Source organism: Eptesicus fuscus, chromosome 16 (assembly GCF_027574615.1).
Source record: "Eptesicus fuscus isolate TK198812 chromosome 16, DD_ASM_mEF_20220401, whole genome shotgun sequence".
Classification (NCBI taxonomy): Eukaryota; Metazoa; Chordata; class Mammalia; order Chiroptera; family Vespertilionidae; genus Eptesicus; species Eptesicus fuscus.
Window position 1 is genome coordinate 31,349,278 of NC_072488.1, and position 19,539 is coordinate 31,368,816.

General features: G+C 37.6%; 1 protein-coding gene and 1 long non-coding RNA gene across 7 annotated transcripts in view; one reads left to right on the forward strand and one right to left on the reverse strand.

The window, feature by feature from the left end:
* The window catches only part of LOC114230252 (uncharacterized), a 275,275-nt gene that overhangs the window by 159,774 nt on the left and 95,962 nt on the right, over window positions 1-19,539 (forward strand). The window lies entirely within an intron of this gene.
* EFEMP1 (EGF containing fibulin extracellular matrix protein 1) overlaps window positions 1-19,539 on the reverse strand; it is a 73,821-nt gene that overhangs the window by 19,277 nt on the left and 35,005 nt on the right. For 2 of the 4 annotated variants that reach the window (XM_054728172.1, XM_008162109.3), the window contains exons 5-10: window positions 12,608-12,730; window positions 8,781-8,900; window positions 7,672-7,791; window positions 5,726-5,845; window positions 519-642; window positions 239-434 (exon numbers count right to left, since the gene is read on the reverse strand). In XM_054728172.1, the coding sequence (XP_054584147.1) occupies window positions 239-434; window positions 519-642; window positions 5,726-5,845; window positions 7,672-7,791; window positions 8,781-8,900; window positions 12,608-12,730 (803 nt within the window). The remainder of the gene's footprint in view (window positions 1-238; window positions 435-518; window positions 643-5,725; window positions 5,846-7,671; window positions 7,792-8,780; window positions 8,901-12,607; window positions 12,731-19,539) is intronic. The other 2 variants (XM_054728173.1, XM_054728174.1) reach the window with 2 other exon arrangements.

Below are 19,539 nucleotides of genomic sequence, written 5' to 3' on the forward strand. Positions count from 1 at the left end.
CTCTTCGAGTCTCACTTTTCTGTAAAACAATGGAGGTACATATTTAATATCTAACAATGTTAACAAGAGGATTGAATGAGTTAATGCACACAGGAAGGCCTTAGACAATACCTGCACGTAAAGACACTTTAAATGGTAGCTTTCCTTCCATACGAATACTACCAAACAACAACAACAACAACAACAACAACAAACCTGAAACTTTCTCAACAGCGAATGCTGCCCTCAAGATACTTACTCTTAGGTAGAACTCTCCATTTTCATTTCCAGATTTAATCTGAAAAGTATTGATAGTGTTGGCATAGATAGTTGTGGCCTGTATCTGGAAGATGTCTGATGGCACAGACCTATCAGATCGGATGCTCATATATTTGTAGACTATGGACTGGGGTAGTTCTCGGCATACCGCGTTTGAGACTGGGCAAACACATCGGCTGCAAAGGCAAACAAACATATTTAACATTTTGGCTTGGTAAGACCAGAAAATTCTTACTTTCTGAAGTTTTTATTTTTCTTACTTCTCTGATGTTAGAACATATGGATCTTGACAAGGATTTCGTGGGTAACAACGGAAGCCGCCATGATAATTCCAACACATTTCATCTTCCCGACATTCATTTGTGGTCTCACACTCATTTATATCTGTAGAGACATAGGGTCAAAGAGTTTATTGATCTAAGTAAATTGTGTAAGTGGCAGGTTCAGGTTTGTAAGGAAGGGATCTGGACAGTGTTTAATTTGTTTTTAGATAAGAGACTGCATTTATTTCAGTTTATTGCATTTAATTCAGCATAGATGCAGCTGAGCCACTGTAGAAAAATTGATATGTGTCATTTCATGATACTTTATCAAGCACCCATTTGTTCATGTGTTGAATTCAAAGCCAAATGCTGGTCATTGATCCTGCTTATGTTAAAGGGAAAAACACCACTTCTTGCCCTCAGGGAGATTATAATTTAGTTAGGAATATAGATATGGCAATAGTAATCTCTCTTTATATATAAAAGCCTAATATGCAAAGTATCCCCTAGACCAGTGATGGGCAACCTTTTGAGCTTGGTGTGTCAAACTTCGCCAAAAAAACGAGCATAACTCGGGTAGTGTGTCACTTTGAGGAAAAAACATTATTTTCGCAAATGTTTCATCCTCAGGAGCAGCAAATGTTTCATCCTCGGCATGCTGCCGCCTCAGCGGCCGCGTGTCATCATAAATGGCTACGCGTGTCAGTGCTGACACGCGTGTCATAGGTTCGCCATAACTGCCCTAGACCTAGGGAGTTCAATCACTCGCTATGACGTGTGCTGACCACCAGGGGGCGGTGCAGAATGAAGGGAGGCCCCGGCCGGCAGCTGGCAGCCTCTAGGGACCCTACCTGTGCACAAATTTCCTGCACTGAGCCTCTAGTTATAAAATAAAATTTAATTAAATAAGAGATTGAAAAGTGCACTAGAGGATTAGAAGCAGAATTGATTAATTATGCCTGGGGAACTAGGAAAGGCTGAAGGAAGAGGCGGCACCTCAACTTAGCCTTGAAGGGTGGGTGGGATTTTCATGGTTGGGATGGGAAGGGCCTTCCAGCTGAGAAAGCAGCAAGCTAAGACTATGGGGAGGGCAGTTCACTGTCTCAGAAGCTTTGGAGAAAATTAGAGGCTAGAGATGTGGTTTCAGTAAGCAATAGCATGCTGGTGGATAGTTGGTTCTCCGGGAATGGATTATACTCTCCAGAGAAAGCAAAGCAAAAGAATGGAGCTATGAAGTGTTCCACCTTGTAGAGCATAGCTATATAAAGACAGAAGAGGAATTAAGGAAGGGGTTGTCAGTAGTGAGAGGCAACGCTGGAAAAGGCAGGTGGGGAGAGAGTCCTGGGAAGGAGGGTTGTGGACAGGCCACACTGCACAAAGACTGGTTTTAGATTTAGGAATTAGGGGCTCCCAGATAACATCTGAGAGAACAGTTTCACTACAGAGCTATTACATTAACGACAACAACAATTATATTAATATCTACATTCCTATTAATGCCTATTGCCCTTTGCATTTGAATAGTGATTTAGATTTTATCCAATATAAGCCTTTTTCTGAATCATTCTTCACCCACAATTGGATATTTTCATTTGTTAATTTACTCATCCCACAAGTAATTTATTGAATCCAAGCTGCAAGCCTGGCATGGGCTAATTGATGGGATATGATCTCTTTCTCCTCTCTGAATTCTCATCCCTCATGTTTTTCTTTTTGGACCTTTATTACTTTCTGCTTTGCATTATTGAAATATGCATATTTGTCCTCACCCTTCTACTAGCTTGTAAACTCCCCAATGTCAAGGGCTATCAAATGCATCTTTATATCTCTTCATCACCTAGAATTAATGCACTGGGGGCACCTGAATTTTTAAGAAATATTAAATTGAACTAAGTTGCTCCTCACACAAATCGCATGGAGATAGGTGAGAAAGGTATTATCTCTACTTGACATGGGAAAGACAAATAAGGGTTAAGTAGCTGATCCACGCTCATACAGTTAGTGAAAGGCAACTTCCCACTGCAAGGTACTGCATCCTTTCCACTGTAAGGTAATTCCATGCCTTGTCTTTTAGGGAGAGAGAGAGAAAAACAAACAAACAAACAAACAAACAAACAAACAAACAAACAAAACACACGCACCAACTTTCTTATAGTTTCCAAACTGGCTAAAGCTATCTGGAACCCAAAAGAAGACTGGAAAAGCTCTGAGGTTTCCAAGAGTCAGTTACAAGAAGTGTCTTCTTTTGGACTGACTGTGGCTAAAGAAATAACTTAAATTCCTCAGAAGAAATCACAATTATGTTGTCTTTTCATTATTTTTCACTTAAAAAATAAAGATGCTGTTTAGATACAGGGAAAACTAAGACTTGTTTGTTATATGGAGTCTAACAGCAGCTAAAATAAATTTTATGCAATAATTTAATGTGTTTTAATTTAATTTAATTAATGTTATTGAATTTAGAGCCTAGCATAATTTACACCTTAATCATTCTGGAAGGTTTTCCAGAAATTATTAATAGTATTAAAATTTTTATAAGCGTGTCTATGCTTATGTATATTCTCTCTGTGTCTATTTTTCTGTCTTCCTCTCTCACTCTCGTATTTTTTACTCCCCACTCCCCGCCGCCAACCCATTTGTATTTTTGCAAGACCATGGAAATGAGAAAAGTTATCTCACCCTCAAAATAAGCCTTGTGGAGAAATGTAAGAATTCTAACTCTTTCAGTTTTACTTTAGTATGTGGATGAGGTGGGGAAGAGATGGTTTTGGTGGGGAAACCAATTGCTTTGTACTTTAAAAGAATCTCTCTTACACACACACACACACACACACACACACACACACACACACACACACACGTGTTTTGGCTTAGCCAAACATTCTGAAGCTGTATATCTTCAAGACACAACATCATTCATCTAGCTCTGGCTGGGTAGCTCAGTTCGTTAGAGTGTCGTCCTAATACGCCAAGGTAGCAGGTTCAATCTCTGGTCATGGTACATATAAGAAGCAACCAATGAATGCATAAGTAAGTGGAACAACAAATCAATGTTTCTCTTTCTCTCTTTTATTCTCTCTAAAATCAATAAATAAAAACATTTAAAAAGATATAACATTCATGAATCCCTTATTTAAAGTTTCAGTGCATTTTCCCCTTTAATCATAACAGATATTAATGTTTTTAGATATACAGACTAGACAGGTAAGATTCTGCTGTACATTAATTTGCTTCTGTCTTTTGCTGACTATCAAATCCATTTATGATAAGAAACACATAGACATTTGTTTGAAGGACTCCAGGGAAAAGTTAAGATGTCCCAGTGGCTAACATTTTCCATCATGTAATATTCATGTTAAAAGTCTCAATTAGGGTTCGGAAAGTAAAACCATTGGAATGCAATGTTTTTCCACAATTAACATTACAGAGTCTTTAGTAACTTGGAAAGGGGTATAAAGATGTTCATTGTGTAGTGAATGACATTCTAATTGTGCTCATATTTGGTGGTTGGAAATTAGTTGAATGATCATATGCATACTAATAAATTCCAGGTCAATAGATGTTCCTCTGAGTTAGTATTTTTTCTGTAAAATCATGATACAGATTGAGAATCCCTTGTGTCTCCTTTCCTTAATCTTCTCCTTTCTTAACAAGATTTGATTACTGTGTGCTCTCTCTCTATTTTGATTAAAAAGGACTCCCTAGAGAAGATTTGCTACTGGTCATTTACATTGCTAGGTAACTTTCATAAAAATTTGTTGAATTATGTAGTATTTATACTTTACAAGTAATTTTTATTCTGTTTCCTCCCTCAACTTCTTTTCCAAATAAGAAAGCTGAGACTCAGAGAAGTTTGATAATTTGTTCAAGATTGTATCGATAGAATGTAGTACAGCTAGGACTCAAACAGATTTCTGTCTTCAAGTTCAGTCATTTTTTTCATTCTCTCATTGCTTTATGTGAATGTGTTTGTACTAGCTTTTCTAGGATTATCTACATTTTTTGTTTTATCTGAGCAGTATTTTCCCTGTTAAGCTACATGCAGCATTGATGGTAGGAGAAGAAGGTACATATTTTCAGATCTTCTAGAGAGACTCTGACTGCAATCATACCATATAGAGAGCTGCTTCTTCCACCTATGTGTATGTGTGAAGATCACCTGAATGTTTATTTTAAAACTGGGCCCAAGAACATTAACTATTTTTGAATCAATAGTTTTTTGCCAAAGAATTCAAGCACATTTTAATATATACATGAGGCTGATTTTTTTCATTAGCTAAACTACTTCTCAACTTATTGTCTTGGTATTTTAGAGAACCAAGATTGGTTTAAGGTATGCCTAACCCACATATTAGGTTTATGTTCTGGACTAAAATTCATGATGAAATATTTTAATAATCAAATATTTTCTGGTGGATGCTTAGAAGACACATCATATAGATTATGTAGGCTACATAGAAGGGATATTAGTATTTTGTTAAAATTGTTTATATTTTAAAAAAGAAAAACTATTACTCTAAATTTCAAGGAAAGTAGGTATTTATAGTAAACTAGAGGCCTGGTGCATGAAATTCATGCACCGGGGGTGGGGGTGGGGTTGTCCTTCAGCCTGGTCTGTACCTTCTCCAATCTGGGACCCCTTGGGGGATGTCTGACTGCAGGGATTGGGCCTAAACTGGCAGTCAGACATCCCTCTCACAATCCAGGACCAGTGGTTCCTAACCACTCCCCTGCTGGTCTGATCGCCACCTAACTGCTCCCCTGCTGGTCTGATCTCCCCCAACTGCCCTCCCCTGCCATCCTGATTGCCCCCTAACTGCCCTCCCCCACGCCAGCCTGATCGCCCCTAACTGCTTGCTCCCCTGCCAGCCTGGTCACCCCTAACAGCCTCTGCCTCGGCCCCCACCCTAGCTTTGTCTGGAAGGAAGTCGGATGTCCGGAAGATGTCTGGTCAGCCCGGTCTAATTAGCATATTAACCTTTTATTAGAATAGATACCCTCTTTTTTTTTTTTTTTTTTTAGTGAATACTCTCTTTATGAGATGTGCATATCTCATAGTGAACAGGGGTGGGGGATAGTTCAAATTGTATATTCAGGGTGAAAAAAAATGAAAAGTCTATGGTAGAGAATCCTATAATTCCTCCCTGCTCTTCCTGGTTAAACTGAACATAGCAGATACAAAAAAAAAACAAACAAAAACTTACCCTGACATGTTCTACTTCTCACCACTTGGTATCCCTGGGGGCACATACACGAGAATTTCCCAGGTTCATTGATACACTGATACTGACACAGGTAACTTGAGGTTCTGCATTCGTCAATGTCTGTTGAATCAGAGAAGAGCAAGGACACAGAATTGAAAAACTACTTTGGTAATTTTTTTAGAAGTAATAGAGTAAAAACACTGCAAACTCTGAAACAGAAATACAATATTTGTAAGAAGCTCAAGGGCAAATTCTAACAATATCAGCTCATTTCCTCTAGAACAGTGACTTTCAACATTTTTTCATCTCATGGCACACATAAATGAATCAGTAAACAAATCAGCACACCAAAAAAATATGTATTATATTTTTTATTGCTCTGACAAAAATAGATATAACTTTGATTCATTCATACTGGACAGCTATTGTTATGTTGGCTTTTGTCATATTTTAATTTGATAATTTAAAAGAAAAGAGGTCAGTGCTCCTCACTAAATATTCAAGTATTGCACATTTTAAAACTTCTTATGGCACATCAGTGTGTTGTGGCACACCATTTAAAATTATTGCTCTAGAACTTCATAGAACAAAGAGTTTGTCTTACCATTAGTTTTACTCAATCTTGCTGACAGTTTGTCAAATCCTGACCTAACCATATGAACTAAGCAGAATGAATGAACTGGCTTATGATTGCTGCTTTTCATGTCTGCAGACCCACCCATGATGCAGATTCACAATTGCTTTCTCAGAAATTGGGTAGCTTTGCTCCCAAGTTCATCTGAGCTTTGAACTTCAAGTGCTAGCTTCTAGAGATGACATCCTGACAGGATCTGGACTTCAGGGAATGAATGATTTGCATTTCTCAATGGTGATGCCCTTATTGTTTACTTAGAAGGGTAGAGGCAGGTGTCCAGATTCAGGCCCTTTTGGTTTTGAGCACAGCAGCGTGATGCAAGGCCTCTCTGGGTGAGGTATGACCTTTGTGGCCCCAAGTAAAGCAGGGAGGGTCCACAAAGAAGTCAGGGACATCGACTGCAGATGGCATTCCCTCAGGATGTCTTATGCCTTTTAAATTATACACTGTAACATGCATGTGCAATGATGCTGAAGGTCATCCCTTCAGTTAAATGGGCCTCTATACTTATGGGGAAAGTGACTTAAGATATGTGCCCAAGTTGCACACTGGTAGGAATAAGACTAGGGGCCAGGTCTCTTAGTTTCTATTCTAATGTTTCTGATAGGCAATCAGCATTTTTTGAACTTAAATGTGTACACCAGTCATCCAGAATTAGATGCAGAAGTTGACTCAGTGGATCTGGGTTGGGGCCTGAGATTCTGCATTTCTCACAAGCTCCCAGGAGGTGCTGATGCTGTTTGCTGTTGGATCACACTTTGAGAAACAAGACACTAGCACACCCTTCTAATTATTAGACCCCCTTTGCATTTAATATTTCAGTCATCTTTTCTTCTCCTTTTTCTTGATAACATACTGAAAAGTCAATGTGGCAATTGAATTAACTGAATTTTAGAATAGAATTTTCATGGATAAAAATTTGTTTTCATAAAAAGGTACATCTATATATATAAAAGCCTAAGTGACTGTCCAACCATTTGACTGGTAGCTATGATGTGCACTGACCACCAGGGGGTAGACGCACAGGCATGGAAATATGGAACAGACTGATGAATCTCAGAGGGAAGAGGGAAGGGGAAGGGTGGGAAGAGATTAACCAAAGATCTTATATGCATACTAGAGGCCCAGTGCAGGAGGAGGGGGGCGCAAAACTGGCAGTCCGACATCCCTCGAGGGGTCCCGGATTGTGAGAGGGCACAAGCCAGGCTGCGGGACCCCACTGGTGCACGAATCTGTGCACTGGGCCTCTAGTAATCAAATAAAAGAACGGCAATCAAGAGTCTTATTAAAAATTATTTGGAAAATATTTTACCTTCACAGTTGAGCCTGTCACTACTTAGCTCATATCCTTGATTACACTGACAGAAGAATGAACCAAGAATGTTGTAGCATTGCTGAGCACATTGATTGCTGGCATCACATTCATTTATGTCTGAAAGGAAAAGTTATATTAATTTATATATCTGTGTCTTTAAACATACCCTTGCTCTTTGGTACCCATGTCATTTGATGATAAGTGAATAATTCCCTAGGTGGATTCTTTGCCCTGCAGAAGCTCATTGGAGAACATCCATTCAGGTTTCATATTTGTTGGAACAACTTCGAACATCTGTTGTATACTTCTTTTAGAAATACCAGAAATTTTTTTTCTGGGAATGACAGTTATTTTGGGGTTTGATGAATCTTTCCAAAAGAATTTAATGATTCTAATAAATATACATTCCAGTATCTATTTTCTTTTATTGTTGTTCAAATGCAAAATGCCAAGTCTATAAATAATTGATATACTAGTAAGACACTCGTACTGATATGGTCTCTCAGCATGCTGTAGTGAAGATTTATCTGTGCTATTTATTACTTTTTAAATGGGTTCTGTTAAATTCCATTACAATTATAACATAAGCCTTTGAGACTCATACAGAGTTTTGCAATGCTCTAAGGCACTGAAAATATTGTGAAAAAGGCATTTTTCCGGCACTAGATTCTTTCCATGTCATGTCAATCTTAAAATTGTGTGCCGTGACATTGCATTCTGAAAGGGAAGAAGAAGCATGTAAAAATCAAATGCACTTTCAGTGGAAAGTTTATGTACTCGAACTTGCAGTAACCCCGTTGGCACCTTTAGCTTTTATATCACACATTGTTGACTTATTGGTGTGTGCATATCAATGGATCTGTATTTTCTCTTTATACCCCCACGGTGGAGAACTAAAACCAAGGTTAACAAAGTTTTCCATTCACATCTTGATGTATTTTAAGAAGCAGATTGGTTACTGTCTTTTCAGCTTTATTCAGGGAAGTTGATGGAAACCAGTTCACTCAAGAACATAGAAAACTAGAAATACTGCAATGTGGCATGGGGTTTGTTTTTTTTGAAGACAGAAGTTAGTCAGTCAGGATGGGGGTTCTCAAAAGGCTTACCCACGCAGGTATAGTTGTTGGCTGCCAACTGAAACCCAGGACTGCACTGGCAATAAAATGATCCTGGCGTGTTCACACATCTTTGGTGGCAATATGGAGGCATAGTGCATTCATCTATATCTAGGTTACCAGACATACACACAGAAAGAAAACTATATTATTGATTATCCACAGCTGTTTGCTCTCAAGTTCTCAGGAAAACATTACCTAGAAAAACTATCCAGAGAAGACATTTTAAGAGTAGTAATTATTATTATTATTATTAATTAGGGTAAATATACTTTGGTCTGCAATCTGCAGTTAAATGAGATGTTCAGAACAAAGACTTCATAAACCTGGCCTGGGTGGTTTGAGACATAAAAGAGAGAAAAGTAATTAAGACTATTTCATATATATATATATGAGAATATCAGTTTGAGGATCTAAAAGCTTATTTCTAATGACAAAAGTAAAAAAGAATATCAAAGACTCGAGTGATGCACAAAAAATGAAGAGAAAGAAGGGGTAGACTGCTGTTTAGTTGGTGGTTTTGGTGAAGTCATTTAAAAGTTCAGTATCTTGGTTTTTCTTTTGTAAAATGTGGATAGTAATGCTTACTATGTATATCTTATGATGTTTGTGTGAGAATCAAATGAAAGAACATGGTGGAAGGAATAGGGTGCTAAACAAAAGTGCCCTTCTGACACATTGATGAAGCGTTCCAGCCCGTGTCCTTCTCATATAAATATTTCCAACTATAAAGTGCTCAATTGAGAACTTGCAGAGTAGGATTAGCATCTTAGAAGCATAATAAAATTTCACTGATTCATGACTCTACACCTTGTGACAACTCCAACATGGCATGTGTAATTTAAAATAACAATTATGCATGCATAATTTAAGACTATGTAGTGATACTATCTTATCGTAAGAAAAAAGCAAAACCAAAACTTTATGCTGAGCTCTTCTGGTACTTTAATAACAAATAGTGTGGAAGGCATTGTGCTCAAGTGGCCTCAGAGTAATCTGAGTTTGAGTCTTCTGGCAATTACTAGCTTGGTGTTACTCTCTTGGTGCTCCCATTTCCTCCTCTGTAAGAAATAGTACAATATTGTGGTAGAACTGTTGGATTACATGACATAATGTAGGCAAACTTCCTTACATAAAACAGGTATAAACAAATAGAGCTATTATTGATAAGTTGCAAAATCTATTTGATTTAGCTTGAGTATTAAAACAAATGATAATGATATACACATGGTTTCCCCGCATCATTTATTTAGGTATCTCAAATGTCACCTCAGGAAGACCATCTATGACCATCCATATAAAATAGCTTCTTCTGCATTATCTATTTCCCTATACTGCTTTGTATTTCTTTGCAGCCATTGACATGCCTTGACATTGTGTTATGTGTTTATTTGCTTCTTGTCTGTCTCCCTCACTACAATACATGGCAGATAAGACCTGTCTCTTCCTCTTGAGGTGGAGATAAAGTATTTTTGTCTATTCACTGCTATATGCTTAATACCTGGGCCTAGCAATAGTAGGTACTCAATAAACATTAGTTGAATGAATGGAAACATCATACCAACTACGAGCAATTTTATCATAGTTCTTCCTAGTACCCAGTATTATACCCAGGTGCTAGTCTCGATAGCTAATTTGTATAAATGGTACTTTCTAATAGCTCCACAAGGGCTGTAATTCTGTACAATCTGCTTGTTCACCATGATGTACCAGCACCTAGGGCAGTTCCTGGCACACAGTCAGCCCTCAATAAATATTTGATGAATAAATGATGTGTGTCTTAAAACCAGTAAACACTCATCAAACCATTGTTATTTGCTAGCATTGTGTTTAATGCTGCAGGTTTATAATGATGATCAATATACATATGTTCTATCCCTATTTACTATGGAAGGTGAGCATGAAAACAGATTACTGCATAAATAAAATAATAAATAGAAAGTTGCATAATGGACAGAAGAAACACTGTGCTACTCGAATTGTGGCCTGCTGACCACTGCTGGTCCATGGACTATTTGGACCAGACTGCAACAAATAAGTATAGAAAATTAGAGTAGTTGTTTAGGAATAGCACTTTGATGTTACCACATTATTATTGTAGCTTGTAGAAAAATTAATCTGCAACAGATAGAAAATTTACAAAATGGATCCATCAAAATGCTAAGTAATAGTAGAGAGGAGGGAGTGACTAATTATATTGGGGTAGATCATGGACATCTTCCCAGAGGAAATTACCCTGAGCTGGGATTTGAGAGTTAAATAGGAGTTTGCCAGGAGTGCATGTTCCTAGTGCTGAAAGAGCTTATGTAAAGGCACCAAAATGTGACTCTATGTGATGTATTGTACTGTGGGGAATTATAAGTAGTAGGGTAAAGTTGGAGTGTTTTTTGTTTGCTTGTTTGTTTGTTTTGGTGGGAGAGGGATGTTCAGAGCTGGGCAAGGATCAGGTTAAGGAAGACCTTATATGCTCTGTGGAGGAATGTAGAATTGGTTCTATGGGTGGGAGAAATGCCTCATGATTAGATTGGATTTAAGAACGTCTCCTCCTATCATCTCATAAAGAGCTATAACCATATGTTCCATTCTCTTTGGTTCTTCCCACAATCATTTGGGTTAGTTCTTTTTCTGTACTTTTAACACTTTTAATTGTTTATTTTCCTGACTAAACCACTAGGCAAAACTTTGGTGTCTGTGAAGTTTTCCACACAATCTTCTCCTAAATCACAGCTTCAGTCACTGCAAACCCTGGGCCTTCCTCAGAGGCTGGGCAGTAACCCCAGCGTCTAGGAACAGCCCATGGCAGGCAGAACTCCACTGGGGCCCATGAGGAGCTCAGTGTTGACATCTTGACATCAACAGCTCACATTTTTTGGAGAAAATGGATGCTGGTTGTCTGTCCCCACATTCTGATCCTCTGTTTCGAAGAGAAAATAAGGACTCTTCACTTTTCTGGTAAGAGATGGTATGTAAATCAATGGACAGAGGGGGTCAATTAATGAGTTTCATGCCTCACAAACAAGCCCCGCTTATTTGCCAGTTGGCCTCCCCACACTGTGTTCTTACAGTCATCCAAAAAAGATGCCTAGGGCATCTCTGTGGTGGGCACTCTTCAGGGACTAAGAAGACAGTAATAACACAAACCAGACCCAGCCCCTGCCTGGAGGGAACTCAAGTAGAGCTCTCAAGTAGAGGTACATGCTGCACTTGGCTTTGCATTCCTAGCACTGCACCTGCAGCATAAAGAATGTTTAGTATGTTAACTCATTGCATAATGATAGCACACAGCTATTCAGTCCAAGACCAGGCACTGTTCTAAGCATCCCCACACATGAGCTTCTGAAACAGGGGCTAGTATTATCTCTGTAATACACAGTGAAAAAGTGAGATAGAGAATGTCAGTAACTCACCCAAGTCCTCAATGTGAGTTAAGGGTGATGAAGGGGTTTGAACCTCACCTCTGCCTTATAAACTATAAAACCAGTGAATGAAGCCTGTATCATCAGTGTTTAAGTGCTACGGTCCCCAAATAGATAATTTAAAATTATTTTCTCAATTGTTTTTATGGTCTCATTCATACTCCAAATTTCTGCTTTTGCTTAGTCTAACATGTAACCAACACTTTGATAGCCAGAATATGCTAAACTTGTAAAGCTAGTTCATTCTTGTGAATGTGGGAAATGGATTGGCATTCAATGAAAGAATAAGCAGTTGTTGGCTATCATTCTCCAAATAAATACAAGTGCTTTGTTTTGAATGCCTGAGGTTTAACAATTAAGATGCTCAAGATAGGATTTTGCTTACTGCACTGTTGTACTTACCCACACACTGCTCTCCTCGCTTCTGATAGCCTGGAGGGCACTGACAGGCGAAGGAGCCACGTAAATTGATGCACACTTGGTCGGCTCTACAGTTGTGTGTCCCTGCAGTGCACTCATCTATATCTGTTAAAGACACGCAACATAGTAAGGTTTTGAGTAGGTTGTGACGATGTTAATATTTCCTCCACATTGTTATAATACTTTTCCTAAATAAACTGAGTTTTTACTTTATTCTTAAAATATTATTCTGTTAAAATGATAAATTATTTGTAGTGTTCAGAAAATAATGTGGGCCCTGGCTGGGTGGCTCACTTGCTTGGAGAGTTGTCCGGTACACCAGAAGGTGGCGGATTTCTATTCCTGGTAAGGGCGCATACCAAGGTTGCAGGTTCAATTCCTGGGGAGCCTATGGGAAGCAACTAATTTCTCTCTTACATTAATGTTTTTCTCTCTCCCTTCCTCTCTCTAAACTCAATAGAATAAAAAAAATAATTTCATAGATGCCAATGTGTACCATTCAGATTTAAGAAATGGTAACATTTTGCTCTGCTTGCCTTAGCTCACTTTATTTTGTTAAGAAATGAAACAGCCCTAGCTGGTTTGGCTCAGTGGATAGAGCTTTGGCCTGCGGACTGAAGGGTCCTAGATTCGATTCTGGTCAAGGGCACATGCCTGGGTTGTGGGCTCGATCCCCAGTGGGGGGTGTGCAGGAGGCAGCCGATCAATGATTCTCTCTCATCATTGGTGTTTCTATCTCTCTCTCCCTCTTCCTTCCTCTCTGAAGTCAATAAAATTATATTTAAATAAAGAAATGAAACATATCAGATATATTTAACCTTTTGCACTCGGATGTCGAGTGTGACTCGACACGGTTAGCATTAGAATAAAGGAATCGAGAAAAAAGCAAGCGAGTGCAAAGGGTTAAAGCCTTACTCCATCCTCATACCTTTACCCACCCACCTACCACTGTCCTGGGGTGGGCATGAATCCTTCCCCAAGATGTTTTTAAACTTTTAGTATACAGTTATGCACCCGTTAGAATATATAGTATTGTTTTGTGTTTTAAAATGTAAATAAATTGTATGATACTGTTTTTCCACCCAACATATTGCATTTGAAATAATTTCTATTGACAAATCTCTAAAAATCTGCCAAATAACAGGGTATAAATCAAACTTTAATAGTATGCATTCCCTGTTGCTATTTGTGTGTGTGTTCAAACGTTAGAAAGAAAGGATTTAATTTGGTCATATTTCTTTAGGAGAGATTGGCTGGTGTAGTGTAAAATACATATTTTCCCAAAACATTTCAGTTCTGGAACAATATAGTAAAGGTGACTTAAGCAATAGGTAGGTTATAGTTTTAGAAAAGTAAAAAATGCTCAGTCATAATATAATGAACATGTTACAGTAAATTTCTGTGGGATCAAAATGTGATGTGAATCTGTGTGTGTACATAATATAAATGTGATTTTAGCATCCTTTAACAACTTAAGACTCTAAGTATCATTACTAAAAAATACAGCCTTGTAATTCCCTGATGACAAATTTAGTATAAAAACTGCAACAAGCTTAGGGGGTCTTAGAACATCACTATGGTAGATCCAGGGTGGTGCTTTGGGCTAAGAATCAATAATAAAAAAATGAGCCATCGGTTAGAATTTATTCTCCAATTCCTGCCCTTCCCTTTAAGAAGCTCAGAATGTTACCATTCATCTTTCTAATATTTCCAAGGAGATTTACTGCACTTACAGTACCCAGTGTAATAACGTAGGAAGTTCTGGTTATAAGAGGGTGGATTGTTCTCAGATATGGGCTTAAATTAGCTGGGTGTGGAAATGATGATATGAGAGATTCCAAAAGAATGAGGGAGGGGAGATGAAAAATACTTGAGAGATATATGGCTGTTATTGGATAATAATCTACTAAAGCATCTACTTACATAGTTCTTTGAACCTGGTTTTTAAGTTTTGGTGAATTTATTTTTGTTATTGTTTTTTATTTTGAAATTTATTATTATTACTTTAAAATCACTGATTACAACTCTATCCTTTTTGGGTACTATGCAAAAGTGCAGCAATCTTGCTGTGAAATTATCTGTTCTTTTTTGTGTATTTTATTATTTTCTCATATGCACGTGCTGAAAACATTTCTACTGAGGTTTCTTCAGAACTTTATGACTTGCTAATGCAGAGATGACAACAGAATTCCTATTGTTTTATGTCAAGAACATTTGACAGCATTTGCAGTGATAACAGCCCTGAGAGATACTGCATTGTGATATTCAGTTGTGGCAGGTTTCCTCAGTACATGCTGGCAGAAGATCAAGGACTGGCTGGCTGCTGCATTTTCTAAAAGAGGCCTTACCAGTGACCAAGTCTTCTCTCTGCAAACTGCCTCCACCCTGTTTTACTTCTGATGTGCTACAATTTCTTTCCTACTTTCTTGTTCAGTTCTGTCTCTTTGATAAATAGGGTAACATTTCTAGTGGAATAAATATATCATTAAGTAGATTTTAAACATAAGAACTATGTTCCATGGACCTACTTCTCTTTAAGAACAGGTCCATTTACCTCTGAGAAGGATCTATATTATAACAGGTCAGTGGCCGTAACGCCGTAATGACCAAACGACCAGTCACCAGGAGGTGCATTGATGGGTCTTGTGGCGTGGCGGGGGGTCTGGGTCCCACTGGTGTGGCAGGGGTCTGGGTCCCGCCGGCATGGCGGGTCTGGGTCTCACACGATTTCACGTGCTGGGCCTCTAGTTATTTAATAAAAAATTGGGTGCGTTAAAGTAATTTAATAAAAACAAGTAAAATATCACTGCCTCCACTCCATTCTTTTCCTTTCTCTATCAAACAAACAAAACGGCAATAGTACTCATCTCACCTAGAATTGACTACTAATATTTTTAATACATATTTATATGGATTCACTTTTAATTTAATTCTTTCAGAGAAGAATAAAATGCAGCTGTATGAAATTCCCTTTGTGACATTATTCCCAAAGAGTTGAATGCATGCTTTATCATACACCTTGAGTTGCACCTGCTAGTACATGATCTAACTACATTTTCATTTATGGCTTCTCTGACTCGAGTTTAAACTATTTATCCTCTCCTTTGCTCTTAGCAGGTTATCTAATGCTGAAAAAGAGAGAGAGAGAGAGAGAGAGAGAGAGAGAGAGAGAGAGAGAGAGAGAGAGAGTCTGGATTTCTTTGAATTATCTTCAATTGTACTGCCAATTTATTGGTTTATTTAAATAAAACAATTTTATTATTTTGAAAATTGTACTTGGAGATATTGTTATGATATTCACAAACCATATAAGCCATATTAAAACATTATATAAGAAAATACAAAGTCATATAAGAATTGCTATACATTGTTAAAGTCTTTTATGCTTCTCTTTTCTACCTGTCTGCATTTCTATTTGTCTTAGATGTCAGAAAGTTTAATGTATAAGAAAATCACTAAAATAGACATCTTTGTCAGAAGCCCAAAGCAGAATATTCATCCTTGTGCAGATGTACCAGAAGATATGCCTTCCCCAGGTGTAATTATGAAAGCCCTCTGGGGTGAGGATATCTGTAGTGGCAAAAGCAATATTGTATTCATAAGGAAAAGTACTCAGGTCAGCCATGATTTTCCTGATAATTTAAGAAGTATTATGGGGAGTAAAAATTTGCCCAAGTTTTTACTGTTGTTTTTAAACTATAATTTATCCTTGACAGTTAAGTTCACTAAGTTCTTAGGCCATCAGTTAACACATTCCCTGGACCCATGCTCTTTGAGGATAGGTTCTATGTGTTTGCGTCTCTCTGTATTTCTAGTGCCTAGCGGAATGCATGAAACATGGTGGGTTTTCAATAAATATTTGTTTAAAAATGGATGAATGAATCATGATTACTGAAAACTGAGGTCTAGAGTTTAAGGAAAGTAGGACCAGTATTTTATCTCATGGAACTAAACATTTACAAGATAGGTTAACAGGCAAGTTGTGAGAAAAACAACAAAACCAGCAAGATGTCAGCAAATGGAACAGGATGTAGAGCAAGGGCATTGAGAAGTGCAGAAGATATGAGGAATAAGGCAGCATCAGCTGAGGATGGCTACGTAAGGTTTGCTGGAAGAGATGAGTTTTGAGCGGCATTTTGAAGAAGGTGAGGTACATGGAATTGACAGAAATAGGAGGCTATTTCTAGGCAGAAGGCAGGTCACATTAGAAAACACTGACAAGACAAAAGTGGTTTGCATGAGAATGGCTGAGAGCTGGAGTCAGCATGGCTGGAGGGGCTGCCTGTGAGGAGTCTGGTAAAGTGCCTGGTTGAAGGTGCTCATAAAATGGTAGTTCAAGAGTTCCTTCTTTTTTACAGCAGCGCAGTATTCCATTGTGTAGATGTACCAATGGGGGGAAAAGGATTCATATGTAATAATTTAAACCAAGACATGCTTGCTTTAAACAATAAAGAATCTAAAAAAGAAAAAAAATGGTAGTTCAAGTCATGAGCAAAATTCAGGACCTTAAAGGTGGGATTAGAGTTTGGATTGAACACCACAAGGAACAGCTCATGTAGACATAGCCTAATGTAAACATTACCAAAGAACAAAATAATAGTGTGCTTCCTAAAATATCACAACACATAAATCAACTCACATTTCATCATCCTAATGCATTAAGAATAGCTAATGGCAATATTTGGTGATTCCCTCATTTTTCAAAAATGTGCCCATGTTCTCCCTCCTAGTGATTTATAGTATTGCAGGTCCTTCTCTTGCTGACTTTGGCACCATCATTGCTTTAAATAATAGTCTGATCTTCGCTCAGTTCACACTGCTAGCCTCTTTACCATACTGACCCCCAGTCTATGCAACTGCATATTTAGTTTTCTCTCAAAGTTAATGGAGATAACTATGTCCATGTCATTGTGGTGTCCACGAAGTCCCTGCTTAGGCCCTCATTCTCTATGTTTTTGGCTCTTTTCCTTTACTCTGATTCATATTTCCCAAACCCCTGACTCATGCTGCTTTCTCTCTCTTATGTAACATTTTAATTTCTGCAATGTTCTTTCCACAATTTGATAACTTACCACGACATGAAGTCACTTAATGTGTTTCATGGGAAAAACTTTTCTGGATCTTAAATGCTGTAGATTACCAATTAGACTTCTAATTTTTGCTGCTTTAGGCTTAAGGAATCATTCAGAACTACTTTGGAATAAGCTACCATCACGCAGTGATGAGAATGCACAAAAATAGGAGGAAGGGGATGGAAATTATTTTGACTCTGACACTGCTTATGTGATCCAGGGCTATGGTATCAATATCAATTCTTTTTCTTTCTGCTTCTCTATCTGTAAAAGAGGTTGTCTATCCCTAATGATAGTTCACAGATTTTTTAAAAAACGTTCAGAATATTCAAAATATGCATATTTTTTTTTATCCAGACTGTAAACCTGAGAGTAAAATAACCGTAGTATCTTTACTAATTCTGTGTGGGGCACTGTGCATGCTTTGGAAATATTTATTTGTTGGTGCTGTCCCTTGAACTTCTGTGGTTAAAGAAAAGGTAGTGGTTACATTCAAGTTGCTGCTAATTCTTGACCTGTGTTGATTTAAAACTTTGTTATATTTTCCACAATCATGCTGATTTAATCTCATAATAGAAGTAAAGTAGGGGAGAAAAGGTCAAGCATTCATGCTTGCTGTAAGGCGGAGTTACTTTACTCCTGGCTCCTTTCTTTTCTTTCTATTTTCTTCTCTTTTTTTCTTCACATTTTTAAATGATTTAGATAGATACCTATTTGCTCAGAGTGATTGGTCCTAATCCTTTCAAGTGACAGGTCAATAAATTAGTTTCCAGGAAAGTACTCTTTCTACATACTCTATGAAACCTTTAAGTAAAAGGGACTCATTGGGTGAAGATCTTACAGTTATGTGGGGTATTCATTCTATTTTTCAATATAGTCCTTGAAGGTAGGAACTATCTCATTAAGAGCTGAGGGCATTGCTGTTTTACTGCTGCCTCATTCATTAATGGCTATTGATAACAAAAACCTGAGACTATTATGTTGATTGAAGTATGATTAAGAAGATGTCTAATATTTTATATAACTTCCTATATAAATTTGTTAAAATTCTAAAATTAAATGGTGTAAAAATTGATAAATGTTTAGCAATATCTAAACACCTATTATTTGATTAGGAAATCAGATCTACAGACCTCTGACTTAATCCTAATAAGAGCCCTGTGGAATAAGTGGTTACATCATCCACAATTTATGGGTGAGGCAGGAGGATGTCACTGAAATGTAGATTGGTGAGGTAACCTGCCCAAGGTCACACAGAGCAGGAATTCAAACCCAAAATTTCCATTTTGCCTTTGTATTTTAGGTCTCCAGAAAAACTTACTTCTAAGAGTTTTAAATAGAAGTTTTATTGCAGTTATACATATTTACTTTTTCTTAGAATTAAAGAGAGGGTTGTTAATCTGTAGCACATTGGTTCCTCCCTTGCGTCTTTCTTCTATGTTAGAATAACATTCATAGCTCTCCAAGTCTTCTGTTTCCCTCCCCACTCTTTAGCCAATTATCAACAATTTTTGTCAAAGACTTTCTATTTCCCTTGCTGCTTCTTTCATAGTACTGGAATCAGATTTATCTGGGCCAAATGCCCAGTTCTAGTTAGCTTTTCACCCTTCTGAAATTATCAACCAGAATTCACCCAAGCTAAGCAGTTCTAGTGGAGAAAATAAATACTGATATTAAGTAACAAAAGAAGACTGTCTTTATCCATAGCCAGCAGTAGATTTATAGTTCTAGATTCTTATCTGTTCTGGCAAAAAAGATTGTTAATGATTTGGTGTGCTTTAAATGATAAACAAAAATATCACCAAAATCAACAAATATCAGCCTCCCTGATAGTTCATGTTT